This window comes from Thunnus thynnus, chromosome 5 (genome assembly GCF_963924715.1).
Source record: "Thunnus thynnus chromosome 5, fThuThy2.1, whole genome shotgun sequence".
NCBI classification, from domain to species: Eukaryota; Metazoa; Chordata; class Actinopteri; order Scombriformes; family Scombridae; genus Thunnus; species Thunnus thynnus.
Window position 1 is genome coordinate 22829231 of NC_089521.1, and position 24618 is coordinate 22853848.

General features: G+C 40.4%; 1 protein-coding gene across 1 annotated transcript; it reads right to left on the reverse strand.

Annotated features, from left to right (window-relative positions):
- Positions 1-28: 28 nt before the first annotated feature.
- On the reverse strand, positions 29-23982 carry LOC137183268 (calcium/calmodulin-dependent protein kinase type 1D-like). Its single transcript, XM_067590187.1, has 11 exons — positions 23338-23982; positions 12956-13087; positions 11666-11740; positions 9435-9573; positions 8937-9063; positions 8590-8665; positions 6721-6833; positions 3911-3989; positions 3093-3180; positions 2788-2950; positions 29-1911 (listed from the first exon to the last, which is right to left on the reverse strand). Exons 1-11 carry the CDS (start codon positions 23430-23432, stop codon positions 1760-1762), a joined length of 1239 nt encoding a protein of 412 aa, XP_067446288.1. The 5' UTR covers positions 23433-23982; the 3' UTR covers positions 29-1759.
- Between the last annotated feature and the right edge of the window lie 636 nt (positions 23983-24618).

The following is a 24618-nucleotide window of genomic DNA, read 5'->3' on the forward strand; positions in this document are numbered from 1 at the left end:
AAAATAAACACTCAAGAGTCAAGCAAACTGTGTTGTTGAGATTTATATTTACAGTAAATGAAGGCTCAAAGTCCTCGTCATTATTCACCACGACACTTTTTAGATAATTCAAGATGGCAAAGCTTTGATATCGGGCATGTTCAGGTGAAGTGTTCTTTCTTTTTTCCAACCATTCATGTTGAGTGATTTAAATTAAATAGAGGTACCACAGAAAAAAAACACAAAGACAGATCCCTTCTCTGCTCTGCGTGAAAGTCTCTAGAGAGCGAGTGGGAGAGAGAGAGAGAAGGAGAAAAGGAGAAAAGAGTCTTTCTGCTAAATTCAACAGGCTGGTATGAAAGCACAGTGATTAAACACAGAGTGAATGAGCTGTTTTGAGACCAGCCACTTCATGTGCAGAAGCAGAACACGATATTTCAACTACTGAACTGTACACTACTGATTTGACGAGTCTGCAGAGGGAGTAATAGATAGCAAGATACATTTGCAGTCTTTTTCCATCTTTACTGCAGATATGAATGCACTCACATACACTTTCTTTAAATCCAAATCTATAATTCAAGGTTTTTACAAGGGAAAACAATCCATTCAGTATGTTCAGTCAGTTACATGATATTCATACTGTGAATAATTATGGATTTAAAGAAAGAAAACATCTGTCTAACTCTCCCAATGGCACATTGGAATAATATGCAGTATATGGAGATTTTATTTTTCTACTATTTCACCATCACCATCCCCAACACCAGTGTCTGATCTGTCTGAGAGGGGGTTTGGTTAGCTTCATGTTGGAGCACATCCCTGAGAACTGGTCACAAAGCGCCAACCCATGGTTGCCCTCCTGTGGTGAAGGAGGACTTCACAGTCAAAATTAATTAATCAAATAAAACAGCGATTACAAATTAATAATTATTATATACTGTGTCTTTATCATTCAATGCAATAGCTTTTCAGTCCGATCTAATACACGTTTACACATTTTTGCAAGTGGTATTCTTACAAAAGTCATAATATATTGTAAGAAAATAAATAATCCAATACATTAGTGCAATGCACCTGCCCTCTCAGCAATCACAGCCATGACTAAAGCACATGGTCCAGCTCATATTTCAAGTCCACACACCTTAAAGCAAAGAGAAAACACATAACGGTCATACTGTTGGGATTTACGACCCTGTGAACCATTGTAGCAAATACCACAGCAAATTAACAAGAGCTGTCAAAACGACGAGAAGTTCAGAGTGCAGATGATGTCACGATTATTTTACCACAGCTTGAAGCTTATATTTCACTTGCATAACATCACTCCACTCAACAGTTCCAGGTAGGATATTTACACAAGGCATTACAGCGGAGCGTCCCATATCTCAAGACGTTCACAGTCAAAATTACAGCAGCTTCAATAAAGAGTTCCCTTTAGTGTGGCACTTCCCAGACACAGCTGCATTTGTCTGCCAGACAACCACGATCCAGGCTGAACATGGCTTCCACAATAAACATCTTCTGGTGTGGAGACACTCTGAGCCTCTCCCCCTCTGTACTGTACTTCCACGTCTGTATGACAGTGGGAAGTGCTGAGCCATGGTAAATGGAGCTGAGCCAACGCTCCTCAAATTCCTCCCGAGGTGGCAGAAACAGATGGGAGGTGGCGGGATGGGCGAACTGGGCAACGACGTTGAATCATGAGGCCTGGGATGGTTTAATCCCAAAAGTCTCAAAGCTCCGTGGTCTCCCAGCTCACCTCCCGCGGAACCTGGCGTCATTTAGTCCCCGTGTGGATGACGGTGACAGTGGAGGGTCGGGGCCGCGATGGCTCTGCAACCACCGGTGGTTCCTCCCGTACAGGAGAAGAGGCATCAGAGTCCTGATTGAACGCTTTAACAGGAGAGGGCAAAGAAGCTATTGGAGGACCTGCAGGGGGAAAAAAAATGTTAGTAGGATCAATTCATTAAAAAATATAAAAACATCATCAGACTTATCATTTAAGTTGAGCTATGAAGTTCATTCTTCACCTTTGAAATAATAGAAATAGTCTTTCTTTTTTTCAACCCCTTTGTTTAAATGTTATACATCAAACATTTGCAGTGAAAAAGTGGTTGTAACTATAGAAATACCCCTGAGTAGAAACAGTAGGAATTATACTGAGCCATCTCCATGACAACTGAGCAAATCCCATCCGCTGCGGGAGACGGTGAATGTGGTCAAAAGCTCCAGAAAAATAGATACTGAGTTTTGAGGGAGATGTTGAGTCTGTGATATACTGCTGTACTAGACTATAATGAACTCGTTAAAGCAGCAACAAATAATTATCTTTTATAACAGATTCATCTTTTCTTTTAGTTAATAACATGTCAGAAAAAAAGTAAAAAGGTGCCATCACAACATCCCAGATCCCAAGGTGATGTCTTGTCATTGCTTGTTTTGTGCAACCAACAGTTCAAAATCAAAAACATCATTATACAAAATCATATATTCAATAAAAAAGAAAGGCAATGCAACAATTTTGCAACAATATTTGTTTAAATAAGTCTATCAGCTCAGCACTTGAACACATGGATAAAATAACATTAATAGAGTGTTATAACGAGCTTCATTTTTAAAGATCTTATCAAATTAAATGTCATCAGAAACGTCATGACCATATGGCTGATGAGTCAAACTAATCTGTTTAAGTAAAAATGACGCCTCAAGAGCTTTTAAACAGTTGCCAATGAGCAGCAGACTGAGCGGAGTACAGAAAAGTTGGACATGTTTGAGTCCACAGAGTATATCTGAAGTGTCACTCACAGTCCTTCAGGGAGAGCGGGGCGCAGTCCACAGACTGGCTTTTGGCTGGAGTTCGGCTCTGAGGGTTGGACACGGAGTTGGAGCTGTTGATGCTGCCGCCAAAACTGGTGCCCAGCTGCAGGCGCCGCATGTGGCGGATCACAGCGGTCGCATTAAAGGCTTGCTGTGGTTGCAGAGGAGAGAGGATGTGCAAAGACAAATGTAATACCAAAGACACAACACTGTATGATTTTACTATTCAACAAGATACATATTATGTGTTCACTACTAAAGATGTTTGATTTGAAAGATAAAGTCTTACTTACCCTCCATTTGCTTTTGGCAAAGTTTTTCCGGATCTGCCGACTGACGGATTCATGTATGTTCTTGCAGAGAGCGGTGTCTCCAGCGATCCTGAAAATTAAAGTCAAGTCCTTTCAGATCATGTGAATAACATCTCACACACACAAACACAGCCACACCCAACTGATTTATATTTGTATGTGTTAACACCTTGGGAATCATGCTGTTTTCCTATTTGCTCCCATCGTTTATTTTCATCCTGCTAAAACACCTTTGATTGATGGGCTGAAGGTTTTGCAGGAGCTGTTTTACTTTCTGTCACATTCATCATAATATCTCTGTATGAAACCTTGTCAATGAAAGCTATTTCTCTCTGTTATGACACCTGTTACCGTTGTTACAAACCACATATTTGTATCGGAGGGACCACCTGCCCAGGACCTGAAAGGCCCATTACCGGTTAACAGACTTATTCATATTGGCCACCTCAGCCGGAGACAGCAGCCCACACCAGCTCGCTCTCACTAGCTCGGGCTCAGGCCTGGGAAGACATCCTAATTGTTCATTAAAGCTTCTACATTCTTCAAGGATCCTTCAGGACGCCAGCCACTAATTGGTAGCCATTTATTCAGCAGATTTCTCTCTGAGGGCTGTCGGTGCTGAGCAGAGGTGGGTTTGCGGCTCGGAGCCATGGTGACAGATGACAGTGGGAGGACATGCTCTCCATGACAAATGCGTAAGCCTGGCAATCTGCGTCATACTGCTGTTTAATCACATAGAGATGTGTGGTTCCCTGTGATTGTCTGGTTGGGGCGCAGTGTGGCAGCGGTTAGTTTCTCACCAGGGGTGCTCAAGAGCCTGATCACATGTGAACCTCTTCTCTGGGTCCTTCTCCATTAAGCAGCTGATGAAGTCTTTGGCTGTGGAGTGAGATGAAAAAGGTCAAGAACACATCCAGCTGAGAACATGTTGTATAATTTGCCACAGCCAAGGACTAAGGATTTTAGGGGTCCTGCAATTTTTTGATAATTTCCTAAGACAGTTTCTGGAAAGAACCTTGTAATTTGGTTCCAATTTTAGAGAAATTGGAGACGATGTTCTGTGACAGCAGTCATAGTAAATACCTGGGCTTGTATTAATTAAAGTTAGTTAAAGGTCAAATTTTACTCCTGGACATAAAAGACCTACTGACCTTGATACTAGACCACCACATCTTTTACATGAGGTTAAGCATTTTACTTATGATGACCCTGTCTGTTGTCCTTTAGTCTATTTGTTTTGTTTTTGTCAATAAATAATAATAATAATAATAATAATAATAATAATAATAACAAAATAAAGTTTTAAAAAATTACTCCTACTCACAAACTTATAAATATATATCTATCTATTTATCAAATTTCTTATGATTTAAAATGATGATCTTAAATTTGAGCTCCAGAGGTCTCTTACGTTGGTTAGGAGTAGATCCTAGATTAACACACCATGTTCTGCAGTTATTGTACAAAATAATCTTGGTAATGATGAATAACATTAGCTGAAACAACATGTATAATTTAGAATAAGGTGTTGTGATTGTCCCCCGGGGTCATCTGGGGTTTCGATCTGTTACTAACCTGCGTCTCTCATTGCCCTGCAGGTGGTTGACACGAGTAACCTGGAACACCTGGCCCATTTGGTTCGGTTACGTTACTTCAGTTATTCACTTTGCTTTTATGCACCTTCACACACACGTCTTCCACTCATGCCCATCACATACTACTGACTTTACTGATTTCCACACCCCATACTTTATATATTCAGTTAATTCTTTAATTTGGTTCAATTTTGTTTAATTTTGGTTTAATAAAATATCTTTTTGTTAAAACTTAACACTGGTGTGTCTCCCTTTTGTTGTGGCCACTTGAGCCAGGTCATAACAAATGGTTATGTTGGTAAAAAGTTTGTTTTGTACCTAAGGCAGCAGTTCGGTGCATGATGAAGTGATTTAGTCCAGAAGATTTGCTGGTGAGAAAGTGTGAAGTGAGTTTTCAGGTTGCTGTGCCAAATAACTACAGTGATGTGGTGTTGCAAATGGTGCATGGTAGTCATGGGCATTTGAGAGTAAGGAAAACTTATAACCGTGTCCTGCGCTATTTCTTTTGGCTTCTGTTAAAACGTGATGTTTCCAAATGTGTCAGGATGTGCTCTACTTGCCAGCTATCCGGGAAACCGAGTCAGGTTGTCAAGCCTGCTGCTTTTTGTCCTAATCTGTGATGCAGGTGACTCTGTAGCTCAGGAAGTAAATGTTACTCCCACACTTATGATTGCTTTTGTGTTTTTGGGATCCTGCAGTTCATGCTGTGAGGAGGGACCTTAAAGCTCCTGTTGTTCTGTCACATGTGGTGGGATAAAAAAAAACTAAGAGTCTTTGTGCAATCCGGGCAGTTTGTTGGCTGGTTCAGTGCCATGTTCAACACCTGTCCACACTCTGTTTCACTCAGCTCTGCTGGATGGGATCTGTCACCAGCTGCTAAATCCTCAGATCCTCCAGTTGCGGCTCAGCTTTGTTAATCATCCCCAGTGGGTTAATTATAGTAAGGGATTGTTTTTTTGATTGTTTTTTTTTGTGTTTCGTAATTTGTTTTGTTGTAGTTAGTTTGTTTTGATATGATCCCGTTGGTAACCGTCTTAAGGGGGGAGGAGGGGGGGGTCATCTGGGGTTTCGATCCGTTACTAACCTACGTTTGTCCTCACCCTGCAGGTGATTGATTGGAGATCATCACATACTACTTACTTAACTGATTTCCACAACCTATACTTTATACATTCAGTTAATTCCCTAATTTGGTTCAATTTAATTTAGCAAAATATCTTTTTGTTAAAACGTTACACTGGTGTGTCTCCCTCTTGTTGTGGTTACTTCAGGTCATAACAGTATGTTTAGATGTACCTTGATGTACTTTATCTACCAGCAGCAGAATTTCTTTCCTGCACCAGTTTAGTTTTGTGTTTGTTTCTTTTTCAGCCATTTTTTTTCTATCATATCATCCCTATTCATGCATCCATTCTATAACCATTATAAATGTGATTATTTGTTTGTATCGCTGCAGGAAAGATGGCGTTTTCTTCTCAGTTGGCTCTTTAAAGCATTTAAGTGTAATTCTTAGAAGTTTGATACAGTAAATATGAGCCCTGCTCTCTTATTTGAAAATTTCAGGAGGAACCAGGAAATGTTACAGCAGTTGTGTAGAGTTTGTAGTTAATGATTTCCAGACTAATTTAAATTAAACAAATGCTAACACTTTTATTACTAGATGGACAGAGGTCCATTTAAACCCAAGTAAGAACTGATGTATTATTGGAATCTTAATTCATAGTAGTAACATACAAGTACACAAAAACTATTTTTTTTATGTTAGACAGCTAAAAACTCTTTGTCATGCAGCAATTAAATTAAATTATTTATTGAAGGTCAACCAATGGGACATTAATTAATACCAAATTACATTGTCCTTTTCAGGAACCTTCCTAAAGAATTCTTATTCTGTATCGGTTCCTTTTTAGGAAATTATTTGGAAACTATGGGACCTATAAAATACAGTTTTACCTTTTTTTTTTTCTAACAGCATAATATAAGCACACACAAACATACAGCATATCATAGCTCACCGGAGTCTGATATGTCGTCCCAATACGGTGCATCAAACTCATAGTCTGCCTTGAGAATCTGCTCAAAGAGCTTCGAGTCATTCTCGTCATAGAAAGGAGGGTAACCGCAAAGCCTGAGAAGATGGATGATTACACAACAGTCCGTGTGAGTGCCGTCATCCAGCTGATGTTAGAAACTTTAACCCAAATCTAAAAAGGATTTGCTGTGGCCTAATCTCATTCTCTGGCACTTAGATTTTTTTTCACATAGCATACAGCAGAAGGTTCAGAGGGATTATAGAGACTACGTGACTATTAAGAGGAGAAAAATATGTGATAAAACAGTTCATTTTCATATGATCTGGAAAAAAGCAAAGCGAAAATCTGTAACATAAATCCATGCTGTGTTTTTAAGTTGTGCTTTTCATCATGAAACAGTATAAATTATTCCATAACCACCACCAGGCAGAATCAGAAATTCATCACACCTAACAAACAGATAACAAGACCAGAGATTTTTTTAATGAGTTTGGCAGCTTCATGTAACACTTTCCACTGAAAGCTTTATAGGCGCTGTAGAATAAGAACAGCGGCATTATATTGTGAGAATCTCTCACACTACAATCTTAACCCTCCAATAGTGGTTCAGCATCAAATGGAGTACATTACAATCCGAATGTGAGGGTTTAATTTGGTGCTGCAACTAACGATTATTTTCATTATCAATTAATCTGAAGATTATTTTTTTCGAATAGGTGAGTTGTTTCCTATATAAAATGTCAGAAAAAGTGAAAACTGCCTGTTAAAACTTCTTAAAGCCCATGATGACGACTTCAAATGCCTTGTTTTGTCTGATCCGAGAGTCAAAAACCGAAAGATATTCAAGTTTACTGTCATGTGTGAAACTTATGATTTTATTATCATTCACTTATGACCTAAAAAGCTTCAAATCCTCACATTTGAGAAGCTTCAACCAGCAAATATTTGGCATTTTTTGCTGGAAAGCTGGCATGTTTCCATTTTTTGTTATTGTCAACAAATCCCATCCCAAAATCAAAACCAACAATGTGTTAGATCAACTCTAAATACTTTCCGACTTCCTCAGCCGGTCTGTTTTCCTTTAGCCCAAAGCCCATCAGATCCTAGTGAAGAAATAAATCTTAAAACTGGTAACAAATACATAGTTTCATTTGTAATAAAGACTCAGTAATTTCCTTGAACAGCTGGACACTGTAGTTTTTTAACAAACATGAAAACATGAGGTGTAAATAGTTAATTTCCTAGGGACTATTTTCAGCCACGGATTAACACACATTTTCGTATTAAAGCGAGTATTTACAGAGTGGGATCAACTCAAGATAAACAACCACACCCATGTTAATCATAATGAGGAAACAAGTCACCCAAGTGCAACAGTGTGGCTCATTTATGTGTTTTCGGTCTAAGACACAGAGGAAAAGGCTCCATCGGGCTCCGGCTACGCAGACAATACTCGTTAGTAGGATCAATTTGTCGACAATAATAAAAAATATAGAATATCACCAGCCTTTAAGGTACCAATTTAGGTTGTTTTTTATGATGTGATCATTTATCTGATTCTTATTTTACTATTTTAATTTTTCAGTTCTGCTCGTGACATATATTCTGTGTTGCCTGTTTTATGTAATATGTCTGAAACTTATTATCTTAGCTGCCTATCTTGGTCAGGACACTCTTGATTAAGAGCTTTTTAATCTCATTGAGGCTTTCCGGGTGCTTTTCAATCTGGCTGAGGCTTTCCTGTTCATATTAAGGTTCAAAAAACAACAACAACATGAAAATCAAGCAATCAAATACACAAAAACAAGCTTCAGGGAATGAATGTTTTTATGTTTAAAAAGGAGTACTTACAGAATATAAGCTATGACCCCGATAGACCAGCAGTCCACAGCTTTACTGTAGGGCTTTTGAGCTAAAACCTCAGGAGCTGCAACAATGAAATCATATTAAAAAATGGTCAGAAAAAACAAATATTCATGTAATTTATTCATGTGAAACAATACAAACAGTTTTAGGCCACACAGCATGACGCAAAGGCTGGAGAAGAACGTGACTGTTTGGTGCTTTGCCTGTAGCAGATGGCTAAGATTAACCTGTGGCTACTGGCAGATTAGATTAGGTCATGTTGTTGGCCAACTAGTGCATCTAATTATCTCAGTTACTTTCCACCACAGCCGCAGCTCGGAGGGCATGCTCACCCACATATCCTGGAGTTCCACAGGCGGTGGCCATTACGTCACCTGTTCCCTCCATCTTTGACAGGCCAAAGTCACTGATCATGATCTTTGATTCGTCGTGAGGACTGAAGTATAGCAGGTTCTCAGGCTGAAAAGGAGAGAAAAGAGTCACAAAGTGTGCCTGTGTTTGTCTATGTATTCATACGAGCTGTGCGGATTCAATTTTATTCATCCAGACAGTGAGATGTCAGACAAAATATTTAAAAAATTCAGGAGTTGGGGGAATTTTCCGGCTTATCCGAGAGGCTTCATCACTTTTACTGAGAAGGAAATCCCCGATATTTAACCTGTGTGGCTTATCCACACCAAGCGCACGACATCACTCACACAGAATCAATATCAGGGATTTTCTCCTCTCAGTAAGACTCAAGAGTTCAAGTACAAAAACATTTTTAACTTTTGTGTTATAAATTTAGAGGAATTACAGTCTATATGTATGAATGATACACGGTGTGATACCTTTAGGTCTCTGTGGACTATTCCCATGGAGTGGAGGTAGTTGACTGCATCCAAAACTTGTCGAATGAGCCGACTGGCATCCATCTCTGTGTAGAAGCCCTTCTCTACGATGCGGTCGAACAGCTCACCTCCAGACACCCTGTCAGCACACAGAGAGGATAACAGAGAAACTTATTAAATAGTACAAAAGTCATTTTATGAGGATTTGCTTGTTTTTGCTTTAGTTATTAAAGGTTTTGATTAATTTTGACAGTCATATTGAGTCTGTACGTTCACTGTGTTGTTGATTCAGTCTGTGTTGCCAACTTTTTTAACAATTTCCCAATGCAATTTTTGGAAAATTTTCTTTGTCATAATGGTTTTTGAGACTTGTCCTTTTGCCACATTGTGTAACTTTGCAGCGTTTGACACTGAAGCACACACACAGGCAATTCTTCTCAACTACTTTAAAATCACAATTACAAAATGCAGCCATACAAGTGACTCATATTTAGTTGAACATCAATTATGAGTATATGCCTGCTTTCACGGACGGCTGGCAATCACTGTTTTGATAAGTGAGACTTCAAGGCAACATTATGCATCTTGCGGAGGTACAAAGAGGCCAGATAATCGCTGTCTAAATTGCTGGTGCATTAGTCACAAACACTGTGAAATTATGTGGCGAGGGGAAAGGTCTCAGATAAGCGTGATGACATCGTGTATGCAACACAAAAGGAAAGCGGTAATGGCAAAGAGTAACAGTTACCACATGCACACCTTCATAGACACAGACTAAAATACAATCAAACAAGATATTTGCTACATAACGATAGTTTAAACTACAGCCTCAAAAGTGACCATTAAGCCAAATCAACAGCCTCAACACAAGCTGTAAGATCTTAGATTACTGGTTTGACATCTTGGGGAATACGCTTATTTGCTTTCTTGCAGAGACTTAGATGAGAAGGTTAAGACCACTTTCACATCTGTGCATTAAGTATGGAGCTGGAGCCAGCAGCCGGTTAGCTTAGCTTAGCACAAAGACTGAAAACAAGGGAAAACAGCTAACCTGAGTCTGTCTGAAGGTAAAACAAATCCACTCAACATCACCTCTGAGGCTTACTAGTTAACATGTCATATTTGGTTTGTTTAATTTGTAAAGTAATTGAATCGTAACAATGTTAAGTGGCATTACGGGGGTTTATGTGCCAGTGCCAGTCCCCACTGGTTGCCTGGCAACCTCCAGGTGACAACAAGGTTTAAGGACTCACTGACTCACTGCATCCAGCCAAGAAATAGTCCGGCAACAGCCTCTCATGTATAACTATTACATTCAAGTCATCCGTTTTTCTGAAAAGTCCCATAAGGTCGTTTAATCACTCATACTTCAGTTCTGGACATATTTCCAGAATCATCAGGGACTCTTCTAGCAATCTGGATGTTTTTATTGTTTGCAGCACAATAAAACAGATTTTTTTTAACCCGTTTCCAAAGTTGTGACTGTGTTTCCTGATCCAAACAAAGATAGTAGCCTGAAATTACATGCTGTATGTGTTCAATTTGTATGTCAACCAAAATTTAAAAAAAATGTCATAATCAGTAATATTTGTCTACTTTCTATTATTTTATATCTTAACAAAAAAAAGTGGTTATATTTTCGTTGTGTCATTTCTGGCTACGTGGATTGGGTATATAAACTCAAATTGGGAAGCAGGTTAAAAAAAAAAAGTTTTTCTTGGGTTTTCAAAGATTTTTTTTTTTTTTTTTAAATTGATGCCCAGCTCTGTGACTCGTAATGTTAATACATGAGAGACATAAACTGGAGCTAGTCCAGCACATGATCCCTGCATAAAGCCAAAACTTGTTTTTACAACAGTTCACATGTTAGTAAGTGAGCTTTAAAGATGCTGGAAGGGGTTTTTCTTCTTAACTTTAGACAGAGCCAGGCTAGCTGTCTTTCCCTGTTTCCAGCCTTTATGTTAAGTTAAGCTAACAATCTCCTGGCTCATATGTTCAGTACAGATATGACTCTTCTCATCTATACATATATTTCTATATATTTCTACTGTTAAAACAAAGACTTGTACATCTTTAAAGCCTCGCTGTATTCAGTCAGATATTCAAAATGCCTCAAGGACATTACAGATGCTTATTCAAGCAAAAACACAACACATTATCAAAATGACCGACCAAATGGGCGGCAAAGAGCTGACCTAAACGCAAACAGCATGGTGGGCTGATGTACTTACAGCTGCATTATGAGGTACAGGTGGTTTGAGCTCTCGTAAATGTCCTCCAGAGCCACAATATTCTCATGCTTTATCCTGGAGAGACAGAACAGAAAATTCAGTTTGCTTGCTGTCAGCCTCTGTTCATTTCAACACAGGCCACTAATGAGGTGCAATTAGCCAGTTCTTGTTAAAATGATGCCCTGCCAACTAAAAACGAATCATGTCTTTTTTTGGTTTCTGGAAAAGCACTTTGCCTGTATTTATACTCTTTTGTGTGTTTGTGCACATGTGTATGTTGTCAAAAAATGAACCTGGCAAAGAGTGTGTTTCACACTAAGCAGACAAGCAAGGGAGAAAACCTTTTGTGCGTGAAGGAGAGCAAAAGGGGGAGGAGGCGGGGGTTCTTAGCGAATGCTAATCAATGAGTCATGAAGCGGCAACCCCCGTAAGCAGGAGTACCTAAAGAAAATAATATAGGGCGAAGCAAGATGCTGGGGGTCTGTGTCCAAGCAACCAACCAGCAAGGTTTTAGTTAAAAAAAAAGAAAAAAGAAAAAAAAAAGCCTCTGCAAGGAGATATGCAGATGACAACGCATGTTCAGAGGGGCAGGTGGCTGAAAAAGAGAAGGTGGGGGTGGAAAAGGAGGAGGCGGGGAGAGTCTCAAAGGACTAAACAACCTTCACAACTTCCTCCTAGAGTCCAGAACAAAAAATGAGGTTGCAGTCTAAGGTCGGTTAGATTGAAACAGAAGTAAAAAGAGCGAGCGCTCGGGAAGAGGAGAAATGGAGAGAAAAAAGAAGAAAAGCAGAAGTCAAAAGGATAGCAACTGTAACCAGGCAACTACACCCAACAACTGGTGTGCTCACTTCAGGAGTGACTGATAACTGAGCTTCTTGGGGGAATTACCCATCAGGCCCTGGAGGAGGAGTGTCACCTGGTGTCAGTGCAATCCTATCATACCCTGTGTGTGTGTGTGTGTGTGTGTGTGTGTGTGTGTGTGTGTGTGTGTGTGTGTGTGTGTGTGTGTGTGTGTGTGTGTGTGTGTGTGTAGACCAGCGAAGACCCAGAATAGTGACATAATGGATAGATAGGATTCGACAAGGAAGTCACTTAAGCCTGACAATGCCTGTTAAATAAACTGAGTGGCGCTTGCATCCTGACTATCGAGTCATTACTCAGCGGAGAGAGAAAGAGAGACACACACAAGCCTCCCACAGGATGACGCAAGGTGGTGACCCTTTTTAAAGTGACCTTCTTCTTCTTCTTCTTCTGCAAACTCCCCCCATGGCTCGGTCATGCGATACCTACTTCCTAAGCACGGCGATTTCATTCTCGATGCTCGTCTCCTTCCCCTTCAGCGCTTTTTTCGGGATGCACTTGATTGCCACCATCTTTCCCGTAACCTTCTCCCGAGCCATCACCACCTCGGAAAACGCACCGCTGCGAGAGCAAGAGAAAGAGAGAGAAACACGTTAGATGCTTTATATGCGCTCGGGCAATATTGACACAGAAAACCTATCCTCGATGAGTAGATAGAGGGCACTCAGAGGCAGACAGGCCAGAGTACACAAACAGCATATTGTGAATATTTACTGAGAACTGGCAAAGTCCCTGACTATGGCCAACAGCCTTCTGTGTTGGCTTACGGCTGGTGCTTGTGTGCAGCCAAAAGCACAGCAAACACTTTTAAAACCTCTAAAAAACACCCATTTAGGGCAGCAGATAGCGTGTCTTCCTTGGCCATCTGTCTTCATACATGAGAGCCTTAAAAAACAAATACGGAATTAAGCGAATATTTGCTCAAGCAATCTGTATCTGTTGCTATGATACCACCTTAGTCCACCTTAATAAATCTCGCTGAGCAGGCAGCATGATTGCCCCCCCCCCTTCTTGTTTTCATTACACACCTTCACAGGCACCTTTTCCCTTCGTGCACCGTCAGCTGGGCTTAAAGTGAAGATCTTAAAAGGATGGATGATTTGAAACTCTGTGGGTCATGTTCGCTGGACCAGATCCACTAATGTCAAGTCAAAGACTAAACTAATCTTTAATCAACTGATGACATGACAGCTCTGATAAAGGGTTTGTTTGCCAAAATGTGTCAGCACAGAGAAAAATGGTAAGCTGAGGCCTTAGTATTGAAATTTTTCATGTTTTTGGAGAGCAACTATACTATTAGAGCTCATTAAGTCTTGATCAAATCTTCTGCTCATGTGTAGTTTTTGATGTATATTCTCCACTGCTGGTTTAAATTAATCTTTTACTTTTTCCCTATTTGTTCCTTTTCTCCTGTCTTAACCTCAAAAAACTGACTACAGCTTCTCTTTTTAATTGATATCTTCATTTTTATTAATTTTTTTCAAGCTAAGGGAGCGTGTTAACATGGGCAACATAATACTTGTACAGAAACAGGGCCCTTATAGGCCCATAAATAACATTCATTTTCTCCAATATTTCACATGTTCATATTGCAGTCTTAGGATAAAAAGGTACATTTCTCTGGGGTTTTTTTTATTGACAATTGGACAAAATTTTATTCTACAGATCTATAATTTTACCCTGAAAAGAAGTAATTTCCAGGAGACTTTGATCAGAAACTACTGGTTAATTATAGACCTGTGATATAAAACGTCACTGACAATTTGAGTCAGTCGTCCCTTGTTGGAGGATTTGACTGTTGCTATTTCTGTGTGATGGCTTTCTTGCTCGCTGCCAAAAGTATTTTAAAGAGCTATTTAACCCGTGTCACAAGTTTAAGCGGGGATTTCGCCCAGGTATAATGTAACAGAGGAACAATCAACTTCTAGTCCAAATATTTTCATCATCTCTTCATTAATGTCTCACCAATATGAAAAAAAGTAAAAGAACAAGCCCCCAAAAATATGAAAATGGCTGACACACTGCTTCCTGCATGTGCTTTGTCCCTTTCGGACATGAGGTTTAATTAAGTTATTGTTGGAAGAACGTCATCGGTCATACAAAAGTAAAACTGATGTGGAGACACCTTCACCATCTTTCAAAGAGCAAAGCAGCTAGCACGAAAGGGTCCATTATGTTCTCAAAGTGTAATCAGTTCCTCCCAACAGGCTCTAAACTCAGTGCCGCTTGCTGCACTAAGTCCCACCGTGGCCATCAAATCCACGCTAATCCCTCACTCCATCAGTCCACGGGGGGGTGGAAGGGGGAGGGTCACTCAGAACCACAGTACACAAACACAGACTGTGCACAAACACACTACATGGTCACAAAGCCAGGCCCCAGGTGTGATGAGGTGGAACACACCACTAACAAACAGAAATGAGAGAGCTCGGAGCATACGCCCTCCTGACTTTGACCTCATTCTGACACATGATGTGGGACGATATGTAAATTCAAGGGCTTGTGTAAGTGAGGGAGCTGGTTGCACTACTTCTGTGTCTCCTGTTACAACACTATCTTCCCACAGCAGCTGTTGCCGTGAGGACAATGAGCATCATTTCTATTCAGCGCATGCGACCAATTTCCACAGCTGCATGGACATTAGGAGGAGTGCAAAATTCCTCCACCAATGGCACGCCGAGCCTGTCAAGCGAAACTCTCTCTTGCAAGGTTTTTCAGAGCAAGCTTTCTGCAGAATGAGACACACGAAGATCAAAACCACAGGAACTCGCTGAGAGGGTGGTTAGGGCTTGTAGCACTGTTTCTGTACCCCCTTCTCACGAAAATGACAAGCAGCAACATCATTTCCTGTGAATGACAACATGTCAGAATCCAGCCCTGTGACTTCCCTCATAGTGTCGATGCATGAAACACAAACTGTGCTGCAGGCTCTGATAGCGTTTCATCTGTTAATTCATATTTCACAGGAAAGAAAAGGTGTGATGTCTGCTAAAGACATGCATATGGTGGTGCTACCACCTACACACCGTATTTTCACATACATATATGACACAAATATACAGTCACACATCCACCACGACAAATCACACATAACTCAACAACCTATGAGGCTACCGGCAAACCAAATTCATCCCTAGAATAATCCTAGATGGGATCTGGAGCAGCATTAAGTAATGAGAGACAGCTCCATCTGAATTGGACCCTTGATTGAAGCTCATCTGAATTTATTACGCGAGATAAATATGACTGTATGGCTGCGAAATGTTCCTGACCCAGAGTCACAGACTGCACAATCAAGTCAGCACACTGACTCACTTGGCTGAATAATGATAGTTGAATTTTTAAGTTCTTCCCAGAGAAACTGAGCTCCCTCTTTGCGGTTCTTGGATGACAGTATGAGCTGTGTGTATGTGACAGTCTGTAGTCACACAACACCAGCACACTATGCACAGGATGGCCGAGCCAAAGCGGCTGACTAATGTTAAATGTGAATGTGGGCTGCTCTCTGTGTCAAACCAGCGGCTGATGCTGCAGATGCAATGTGAGCGCTGCATCCAATAATCACCCAGAAAACTTTTCCAGGCTGCGACCTCAGCCGGTCACCCTTGGCGATTACGAAAATGTTGATGGAAGAAGTTTTTTTTTTTTTTTTTTTTAGACAGAGGGGGTGGGGGTCTCGACAACCGCGGCTGGCTTATTGACATTCACAGGCGGTGCATGTATTGTGCCGCTGAGTAATCACACTGAATCATCTTGTGTAAGATCCATTACAGCGGCCTGTTATGCAACATATGGGATGGGAAAAGTCAGAATTTAATAATCCAGGTAGAGCTACTGCCGGTATAAGCTACTGTGTTCAAAGTCACCCTTCAACTGTGCGATGACAGCTTTTATCAGAAATATGACAGCGGAGATGATCTGTGATTGTGAAGTTAAGTGGAAGTTTATATTTGGTGAAGAAGCACTAATGGGAAAACAGATCATTTATATGTGTGTATATATACATAATTGTACACATTTTTAGTGCAGGTCCCGGAAATTTGGGTATCAAACAGTAACATTGCTCGAGGGGCATTTTACAGTCACACAAACACTTATTTTTAAACAGACTTAACACCATCTGCTCAGCTGTGATGTGCTACTCTGTCTACAAAGAGTTTTGTAAACTAAAGTGTCAGCTGGACAAATTCAGTGAAAATGACATTGTGTCTTATCTCAGGTACTACTTCCTGATTATGTATTATCATCATTATTATCACCATCATTATCAGGGAAACACTAATAACTAACATGGGATGATACTACAGGCTTTTCTCTTGCAAGATCATTTTTCTTGGATTGCTCTCATGCATCTTTATAAGAGGGAAGTAGGGAAAGTTTAGATCCTTAACTTAAGTAAATGTGGTGATGCAACAATGTACAAACCCCAAATTACGAGAAAAAGTACTTCACTCAAAATGTTAAAGAAGTATCGTCCACAAAATTACAAAAACCGGAGGCAGAAAGAGCCCTGTCAGTGTTATATTATTATCTGATTATTCATGACGGTTCAATAACAATTAAACAGCATTTTGAAGATGTAGCTGGTTGAACTCATTTCAACTACATTACATACTGGTGGGTGGTTTAATAAAAGCTGATCATGTGTGCACTTTGTAAAATCTGAATCTTTACAGTATAGAACTGAAAGTACAGACAGAGTAATATAGTGCAGCTATTTTGATAATCAAATGATTGTTTGAGGCATTTTTCAATCAAAAAAGCCAAACATTTCTTTGCTTTTCTTTGTCTTATCTGAGGTTAAACTAAATATAGTAATAAGTTTTGGGGTGTTGGTTGGACAAAACAATCAATTTCATGATGGGCTACGGAGAGCCTGATGAGCATTTTTCACTATTTTCAACAACAATCAAGAAACACATCAGCTGATTAATCGGTAATCAAAATAATTCCTAGTTAAGTATCTCGTAACTTTAACTATCAAATACATTCAGAGATAAACAAAGTGCAATATTTGTCTCTGCCATGTAAACAAGTCGACAGAAAATGAATCAACTATTTTCATAATCGATTAAATGCTTTGAGTGTTATTTTAAAAGAAAAAATACAAAAATTCTCTTGTTCCAGCTTCTTAAATGTGAATATTTTCCGATTTCTTTAGTCTTCTATGATAAGAAACTGAATATCTTTGGGTTGTGGACTGTTGGCCAAGAGAAAATATGACATTTGAAGCTGCGCTTTGGGAAACCGTGATTTTCTTTATTTTCTGACATTTTATAGACCAAATGACTATTTGATTAATCGAGAAAATAATGAACAGAATAATTGATAATGAAAATAGCTGCTAGTTGCAGCCCTACAGTAGGTAGAAGTAGAATAAAATGGTAGTACTGAAGTTGAGTGCCACAGATTGTTCTCGAGTTATTTTCCACCACTGCGTCAGGGTGAGGTCGTACATTTAGTTTTGGTTTCTATTTCCTTGGTGCCACACAAGCCAGCATTGGTTTACTGTCCTTTCGGGTAGTAAACATCCTTGATCAGGTGCTGCATTTAAATAAACTCTAATAATATGACCTGCACGAAATCCAGCAGCTCTCACAGTCCCAACGACTGGTCCTGATGGGAACCATTACCCAACAACACACTGGACCTGAGGCTACTTTCCAGGAATGTGCACTTTGTGGTCACCGCCAGACTGTTGATTAAAGAGAGAACGATGGTCAGTTCACAGGCTGATAAACTAAAAAACAAAAATATGTGACACTCCAGGGACATGTTTGGCATGAAATCTGCCTGAGGCCACAGATCAGCCAGTCAGAGAGAAGCTGAATTATTTTAATAAGGGTGATTACTGCCTCCTGTGCACTGATACAGTCTGGTACAATTCAACCCGTTGAGTGCCCTGGATGACACACTATGGCTCTGTAGGCATTCACTGTGCTGAGAGCGATATGAATACGAATGGAAAACTCAGGAAATTACTACGCATTCAACACACTACGCATTATTTCGGTAGATTATTTGACTCTCCATTAGCAGCTGCCATGACAAAGTATTTCCTCCCACAGCGAATGTAGCTGGAGGACAGTGGTGGTGGGAAGTGGTAGGTAGCGTCTTCTTCAGAGGCAGCAACCAAGGACTTCCATCCTCCTAGTTGCCTAGCTGCCATTTTCACTGCATCCAGGCTGCTTTCAAAGATCCAACTAGTCTCTACACGAGCTGTGTTTCAGGATGTGATCAATGCACGGCGGCAACGACAGTCACTTAAATGCATCGCAGACGAGTAGAGAGGTTTGTCAGAGCCGGAGTCAGTTCGATATCAGTTGTAGAGGCCTGTTAATTCATTCATATCAAAGTCAGAGAAGCTCATTTTCATCTTTATAGGCAATAACGTGCAAAGATAACAACAGAGATGTGTTTCAGGGGCAACAAGTGACATGAATGAGTCAGCTCCAGCTAAGCTCTGTTTGGCCCTTCAGGGGAGGTAAACAGCGGACTTTGGTATTTCAACCTCAAAAAGTGGGATTCTGGAAAAGCGTGACAAAGCACTTGGTAGGAATTCAAGTGAAGAGCATAATTTTTCAGTTGCTTTTAAGCCACTATATCCAAATAAATATGTTGTAGAGCCTGACACATACTGACAATACTGATAGTGATATTTGAGAGTTAAAATCCAATTAACGATGAATCAGACGATATTCTTTTGTCCTACATGAACACAAACATTTTGATAAGGAAAATAAAGATTATTTTTTAGAGTTATAATATGTAACTATTCCGCATTACAATGTCTAAAAATAACTAGACCTATGTTATATATTTTGTTGAGTTTTGTACTTACATTATCCGAAATGTTTCCAATGATTTTTAAACCCAGAGAAATCAGTAATTTTAAATCAAAGCAAGGGTCCGTTTCATTTGGTCGCCTGTCATCGCGTCATACCCCCTCTACTATAGAGCGTACGTGTACAAGATAATACGTTGGTGTTGTGGTTGTCCGCCAGAAACTGTCATAAATTGACTTTTATCCCGTTTTAAGCCACATTTTTAAAATAAACAATGAAGACAACAACTCCCATGGTCCAACGCTACTTTACAACATCATCAAACTCCATCTTTGGTTATAGTTTTGATTGGGAGACCCCTAGCAGCAGAAATAACATATTGTGTGTTTAATAACAATAGATTGAATGACTGTGTAAAGTGAAAGGAGTCATTTGTAGCGACAAACCCACAGGGATTTATCACCTGATCTGCAGTTCCCCTCAGCTCATCGTTTTGGTTTTCCAGCTTGCAACTTTACCGTTTTGGTTCACTCCATCTGCTCTCGCTGCGTAATTTTCAGCCACAACAGGCAGCTGTTTTCAGCAAAAAAAGCTCTAGAGCTCCACTTTACACTACCTGCCCAACACCAAATGGCAGATACACACAGCAGCAATTTTTAGGGTTTAAAAATAAACTCTTCCTTTGAACAAATGATGTAACAGAGACACAGTTTCTAAATTACCTCAAACGTGCTGTATCTGTATTTCTCTGCTGCGGTTTCTTGTTAACATGTATGATGAGATAATTACAGGATATATCAGCCTGTTGTTTAGGGTCTAGTATCTCAGACAAGCATCTCAAAATCCCCACTGTGAGTGGCAAACCCACCTTATGCTAGACATTAACAACACTGGGATCTCTGAAGGTCCCAGTGGCCAGGTTACTTAATTTGCTTCCACAGAGTATCAGCAGCTTACTGGTCTGAAATTAGCCACAAGGGAAGTGGTCAGGTAGGAGGACTGGCTTTAGAAGTGAAGATCTCATTAGCAACAGCTACCGCAACAAAACACGGGCCAAGAAGTGTGGCCAGAGCATTACTGACACTGCCGCAGGCTTCCTGCTCCCGAGCTCCTATCAATATCCAGTCAGTCATAACCTTCACACACAGAGATCGGCCTCCAGCTGCTGCTGGAATCAAATCTTTTCTCTTTGTAGGGTGTTCACGCCAATATGCACTTCATTTTTTTTAAATTAAACATTCTTATATTTTAGTAAGTCACATTTCACAGTCAATACAACAGTCAACAACTGTCTCTCACGATCATTTCATCTCAGAGGTGCAGCAGTAAAAATGTATTCAGATCCATTACATAAGTTACATCATTAAAAGTAAATCCCCTAAATTTAATAATTTTACCTAAGTAAAAGCACAGAGTTATTAACATCTGAATGTACTTAAAGAATAAAAAGTAATTATACACAGTACAGCAAACAGAACGACCCCCAACAGTGTTATATTTGATATTAATAATGTAACTGGTGGAGGTGAAGCTCATTCTAACTATTTTAGACTGCTGGATACTAGTTTAATCTATAACAATGCATCATATTTCATGAGTTCATCATAGTTTTAGTATGTGAAATCAATCTGAAAAGCATCTACTGCTGTCAGATACATTTATAGTAGAGCTGCAACTAAATTATTTTCATTGTCAATTTATCTGTTGATTATTTTCTCAATTAATCGATTAGTTGTACAGAAAACGGTGGGTTTTGGGAAACAACTGTTTCCCAAAACCCAGCGTGACGTCCTCAAATGACTAGTTTGACCACACCAGCAGTCCACAACCTAAAAATATTCAGTTTACTGCCATAGAAGACTCAAAATAACCAGAAAACATGCTTATTTGAGGAACTAGAGCCAGAGGATTTTGAGCAATAATGTTTGGCTCTGAACTGTACTGGAGTAAAAGAACAGAGTTTGGAAATACTCAAGTATAAGTACCTTAAAATTGTACTTGAGTAAATATACTTTTGGTGTGTGGAGAGCAATAGATGAGTTTTTTTTTGGCACGAGGAAGCTGCAGAGAGATGATCCCTCTTGGACACTGATGGGGAAACCTGACAAGGAACCTACATTTGAAAGGAGGAGGAGGAGGAGGAGGAGGAGAAGGAGGGGATAATCTATGTCTCTTCCTCTGGCCAACAATCCTTCCTCGTCCATTATTAATCCTCAGCCAAAGCTGCGGTGCCACTGGGCTGCCTTTTCTGCCCCAGGCGGCCTGTTGTGAACCCCGCTGTGCAACACTGGCTGCTCAACAAGGTACTCCCATGATTAAGACACACAGGAACTAGTAAACGGGACTTACTTAAAGTCACTCAGGTACACGTTGTACAATATACAACATGAAGCCAAACAGTCGCAAACTGGCCCCGGAGATATGCATTGGGTTGTGGGTGAGGGATATATATGCTCCTCCAACCTGGCCATTATGTGGACAGAAAATCATGATGATTCATTGGTGTTATTCAGAGGCTCTTCACACATAAATGAAAGCCTTGGGGAAATCAGAACTGCCTCCAGGTAGGAACGTCTGACTGTTTAGTACAACAGCTGAAGTGTCGAGAGAGCTTTATGATTCATCGATCTGTAGGAGAATTTTATGATCCTACTACTCAGGAAAAACAGGTCTGCGGTCACACCGAGCAGCTTAAGAGTTTCACAAAATTAGATGATCATAACAGCCAAGATGACGCTGATTGCTCAAAGTTTACACAAGATAAGGCTGCATATCTTGTGATAGCAAACCACAATGTGTCTGTTTTATTGTTTATGAATGACTTGCTTCCCATTTAGCTACAGTCACAGTGACCAGAGGCCTTTTTTTTTTCTTTTTTTTGTCCAGCATGACGCCAGTTTCTGAGGCCAAAATTAAAAAAACAAACATATTTCCCAGGGGGGAGACTCCTTCCTTGACATAGTGGGCCTTTCCCCCCGAAGACCCAACAATATAAACATCACCACATTAAATTCCTCTCAGTCAAGAGAGGAAGGACATGACTGTGGGGGATGAAGCACGCCAAGAAAATGAGAAATATACTCTATTAAACATGTGATAGCTTTCAGTTCAGCATCTAGAAATCTATCCACAAGATTGACTGCTCAAGCCTTTTTTTTTTCAATTTTACTCCTTTCATATAAGCACCACCTAACCTTGACCGCTTTACTTTAGCAGTGAGGGGTCTTTTCTTTCAGGGAACACTTTTTTTTTGCAGCATAACTTATTCAGAGAAGAAAAGCCATGAAGTCAAGCAGCACTAACAGCGGACCAAAATAAACTCTGGAATTTGACTGCTCTGTGGCCAAGATAATAACTCCAACTTAAGCGGCTCCTAAACTACAAGAAAAATATCTGTGACAGTGAGATGAAATCATAAACCCGCACATAATGTTTTAAAATCTGTTCCTCTTGTGTGAAGGAGGAGAGAGAAAAGATTGGAGCTCAAGAATACATAAATTCACCACACAGATGGTCCCTTCATTTGGGATGATTTCATCATGTGTGTATGCAAATTATAAGCTCTGCTGTCTTTGTCACAGTTATGTTGCACAAAACGACCCCAAAATAAATGGCTGCCTGCACAAAACCTCATACAGTCATGTTTCATGTCTGATCTGATCTGTGGGAAGAATTTAAAAAGAAAGAGCTGCAGTAGTTTTTGAATGACATAATAAGAGAAACCCTGTATTGAGTCTCATTATTTACACTCTCTGAACAAATTAACTGAGGATGATCCTGATTGGATTTTTTTTAGCAAATGTCTCTTTTAGCGGGCTTTAACTTCAAAAAACACAAAGGCCCTGTCTCTGTGTGTCACCGTCGAGCAATTCTCAGTTGATTCAACAAATATTCAACAGCTGTCAGTCGGCTTTTCATTTCCGTTTTAAACGACACAATGTGTGTAATTGTTGTCTGGCGCTAATTCGCAACAACTGGATACAAAGTTTCTCGTCGCCTGCACGGCTGCGTTATCTTGTTACTCACGTCCCAAGGACTTCCTTGAAGTCAAATATCTTCTTGATATCATCGACATGCTTTTTCCAAGATCCATCGCTGGACTCGCCGTTTTCTTTCGCCATTTCGCAGCGGGGTGGGGAGGGGGAGAGGAGGAGGAACAAGAGGAGAGACGCCGGAGGAGCTCACTATAGTCGTCTGCCAAATTTTTTTTTTTTTTTTTTTTTTAAAGAGAAAAGAAAAGTAGTGCACTTCTGTTTTATCGTCAAGCCAAGCGAGGGTTTCCTGGCTATATGTCAGTGTTGCTTCCTCAGCCCATGCATGCAGGCAGGCAAGCCCAAGGAGGGGAGGTATGTCCTACCCCCCGAGAGGTTATTTGACTAATCTGTTTGACGTAGCGGATCCCGAGCCTGAGCTTCCCCACTGTTCAGTTTCTCTCTGACAGGGAAACACGTACAGGCTCTCCCCCCCTCCTATCCTCCTCCTCCTCCTCCTTTCCTCCTCCTCCTCCTCCACTACCACCACCACCTCCTCCCCGGGCGGGATTCAGTCAGTGTCAAGCGGCGACGCGGTGAGGTAAAGTCGGACTACTTGCTTGCAGGAAGAGGGTGACACTTGGCAGTCGCATCCGAAGCTCTTGTGTGTGGCATCGAGTCACACAAACCGCCCTGTGGTTGTTATAGCAATGGGAGGAGTGGGAGGTTGCTGCTCCCTCCCGCCTATCTATCTGACAGCGTGCACAATGAGCGGTTTAAGTGTTCGCATTGCACCAAATCACCGGCCCGGTGGAAACTCTGCCGGACTGATCAGTGTCAGGGGCTGGTGCCGCTCAAATACACTCACAAGTCTTGTTTATTTTGTCCCTGGTTGTCTCTCTAGTTGATGCCCTCATATTCAAATGTTGAAACGTGAATGACAGGTGCGTAGATATGAGCTGTGGGGCCCATGCACAGCCCCCCTTACACGTTGCCCCATCATGGTTTGCAGTTTTGTAGATGACAAAATCCTTTAAAACAAGCATTAAATATGCAGAGATATACAGTGCATTAGGTGTTACAATATCCTAGTTTGATAATCATACCTTTTAAAGGTGCAGTGTGTAGAATTTAGCGGCATCTAGCTGAACGGACTTGGCAGAAATGGAATATAACATTCTTAATTATGTTTTAATTAGTGTATAATCACCTGAAAATAAGAATAGTTGTGTTTTCGTTAACTTAGAATGAGTCCTTTTATATCTACATATGGAGTGGGTCCTCTTCCACGGAGCCCGCCATGTTTCTACAGTAGCCCAGAACGGACAAACCAAAC

Bases quoted from the DNA above. Each gene is read 5' to 3' on its own strand.
- LOC137183268 (XM_067590187.1), bottom strand. From the start codon at position 23,432: ATGGCGAAAGAAAACGGCGAGTCCAGCGATGGATCTTGGAAAAAGCAT. The intron at 3,990-6,720 runs GTGAGCTATGAT...CTCACTCCACAG, and splicing joins GGACGACATATCAGACTCCG to CCAAAGACTTCATCAGCTGC. The intron at 1,912-2,787 runs GTGAGTGACACT...TTCCCCCTGCAG, and splicing joins CCCGCTCTCCCTGAAGGACT to GTCCTCCAATAGCTTCTTTG.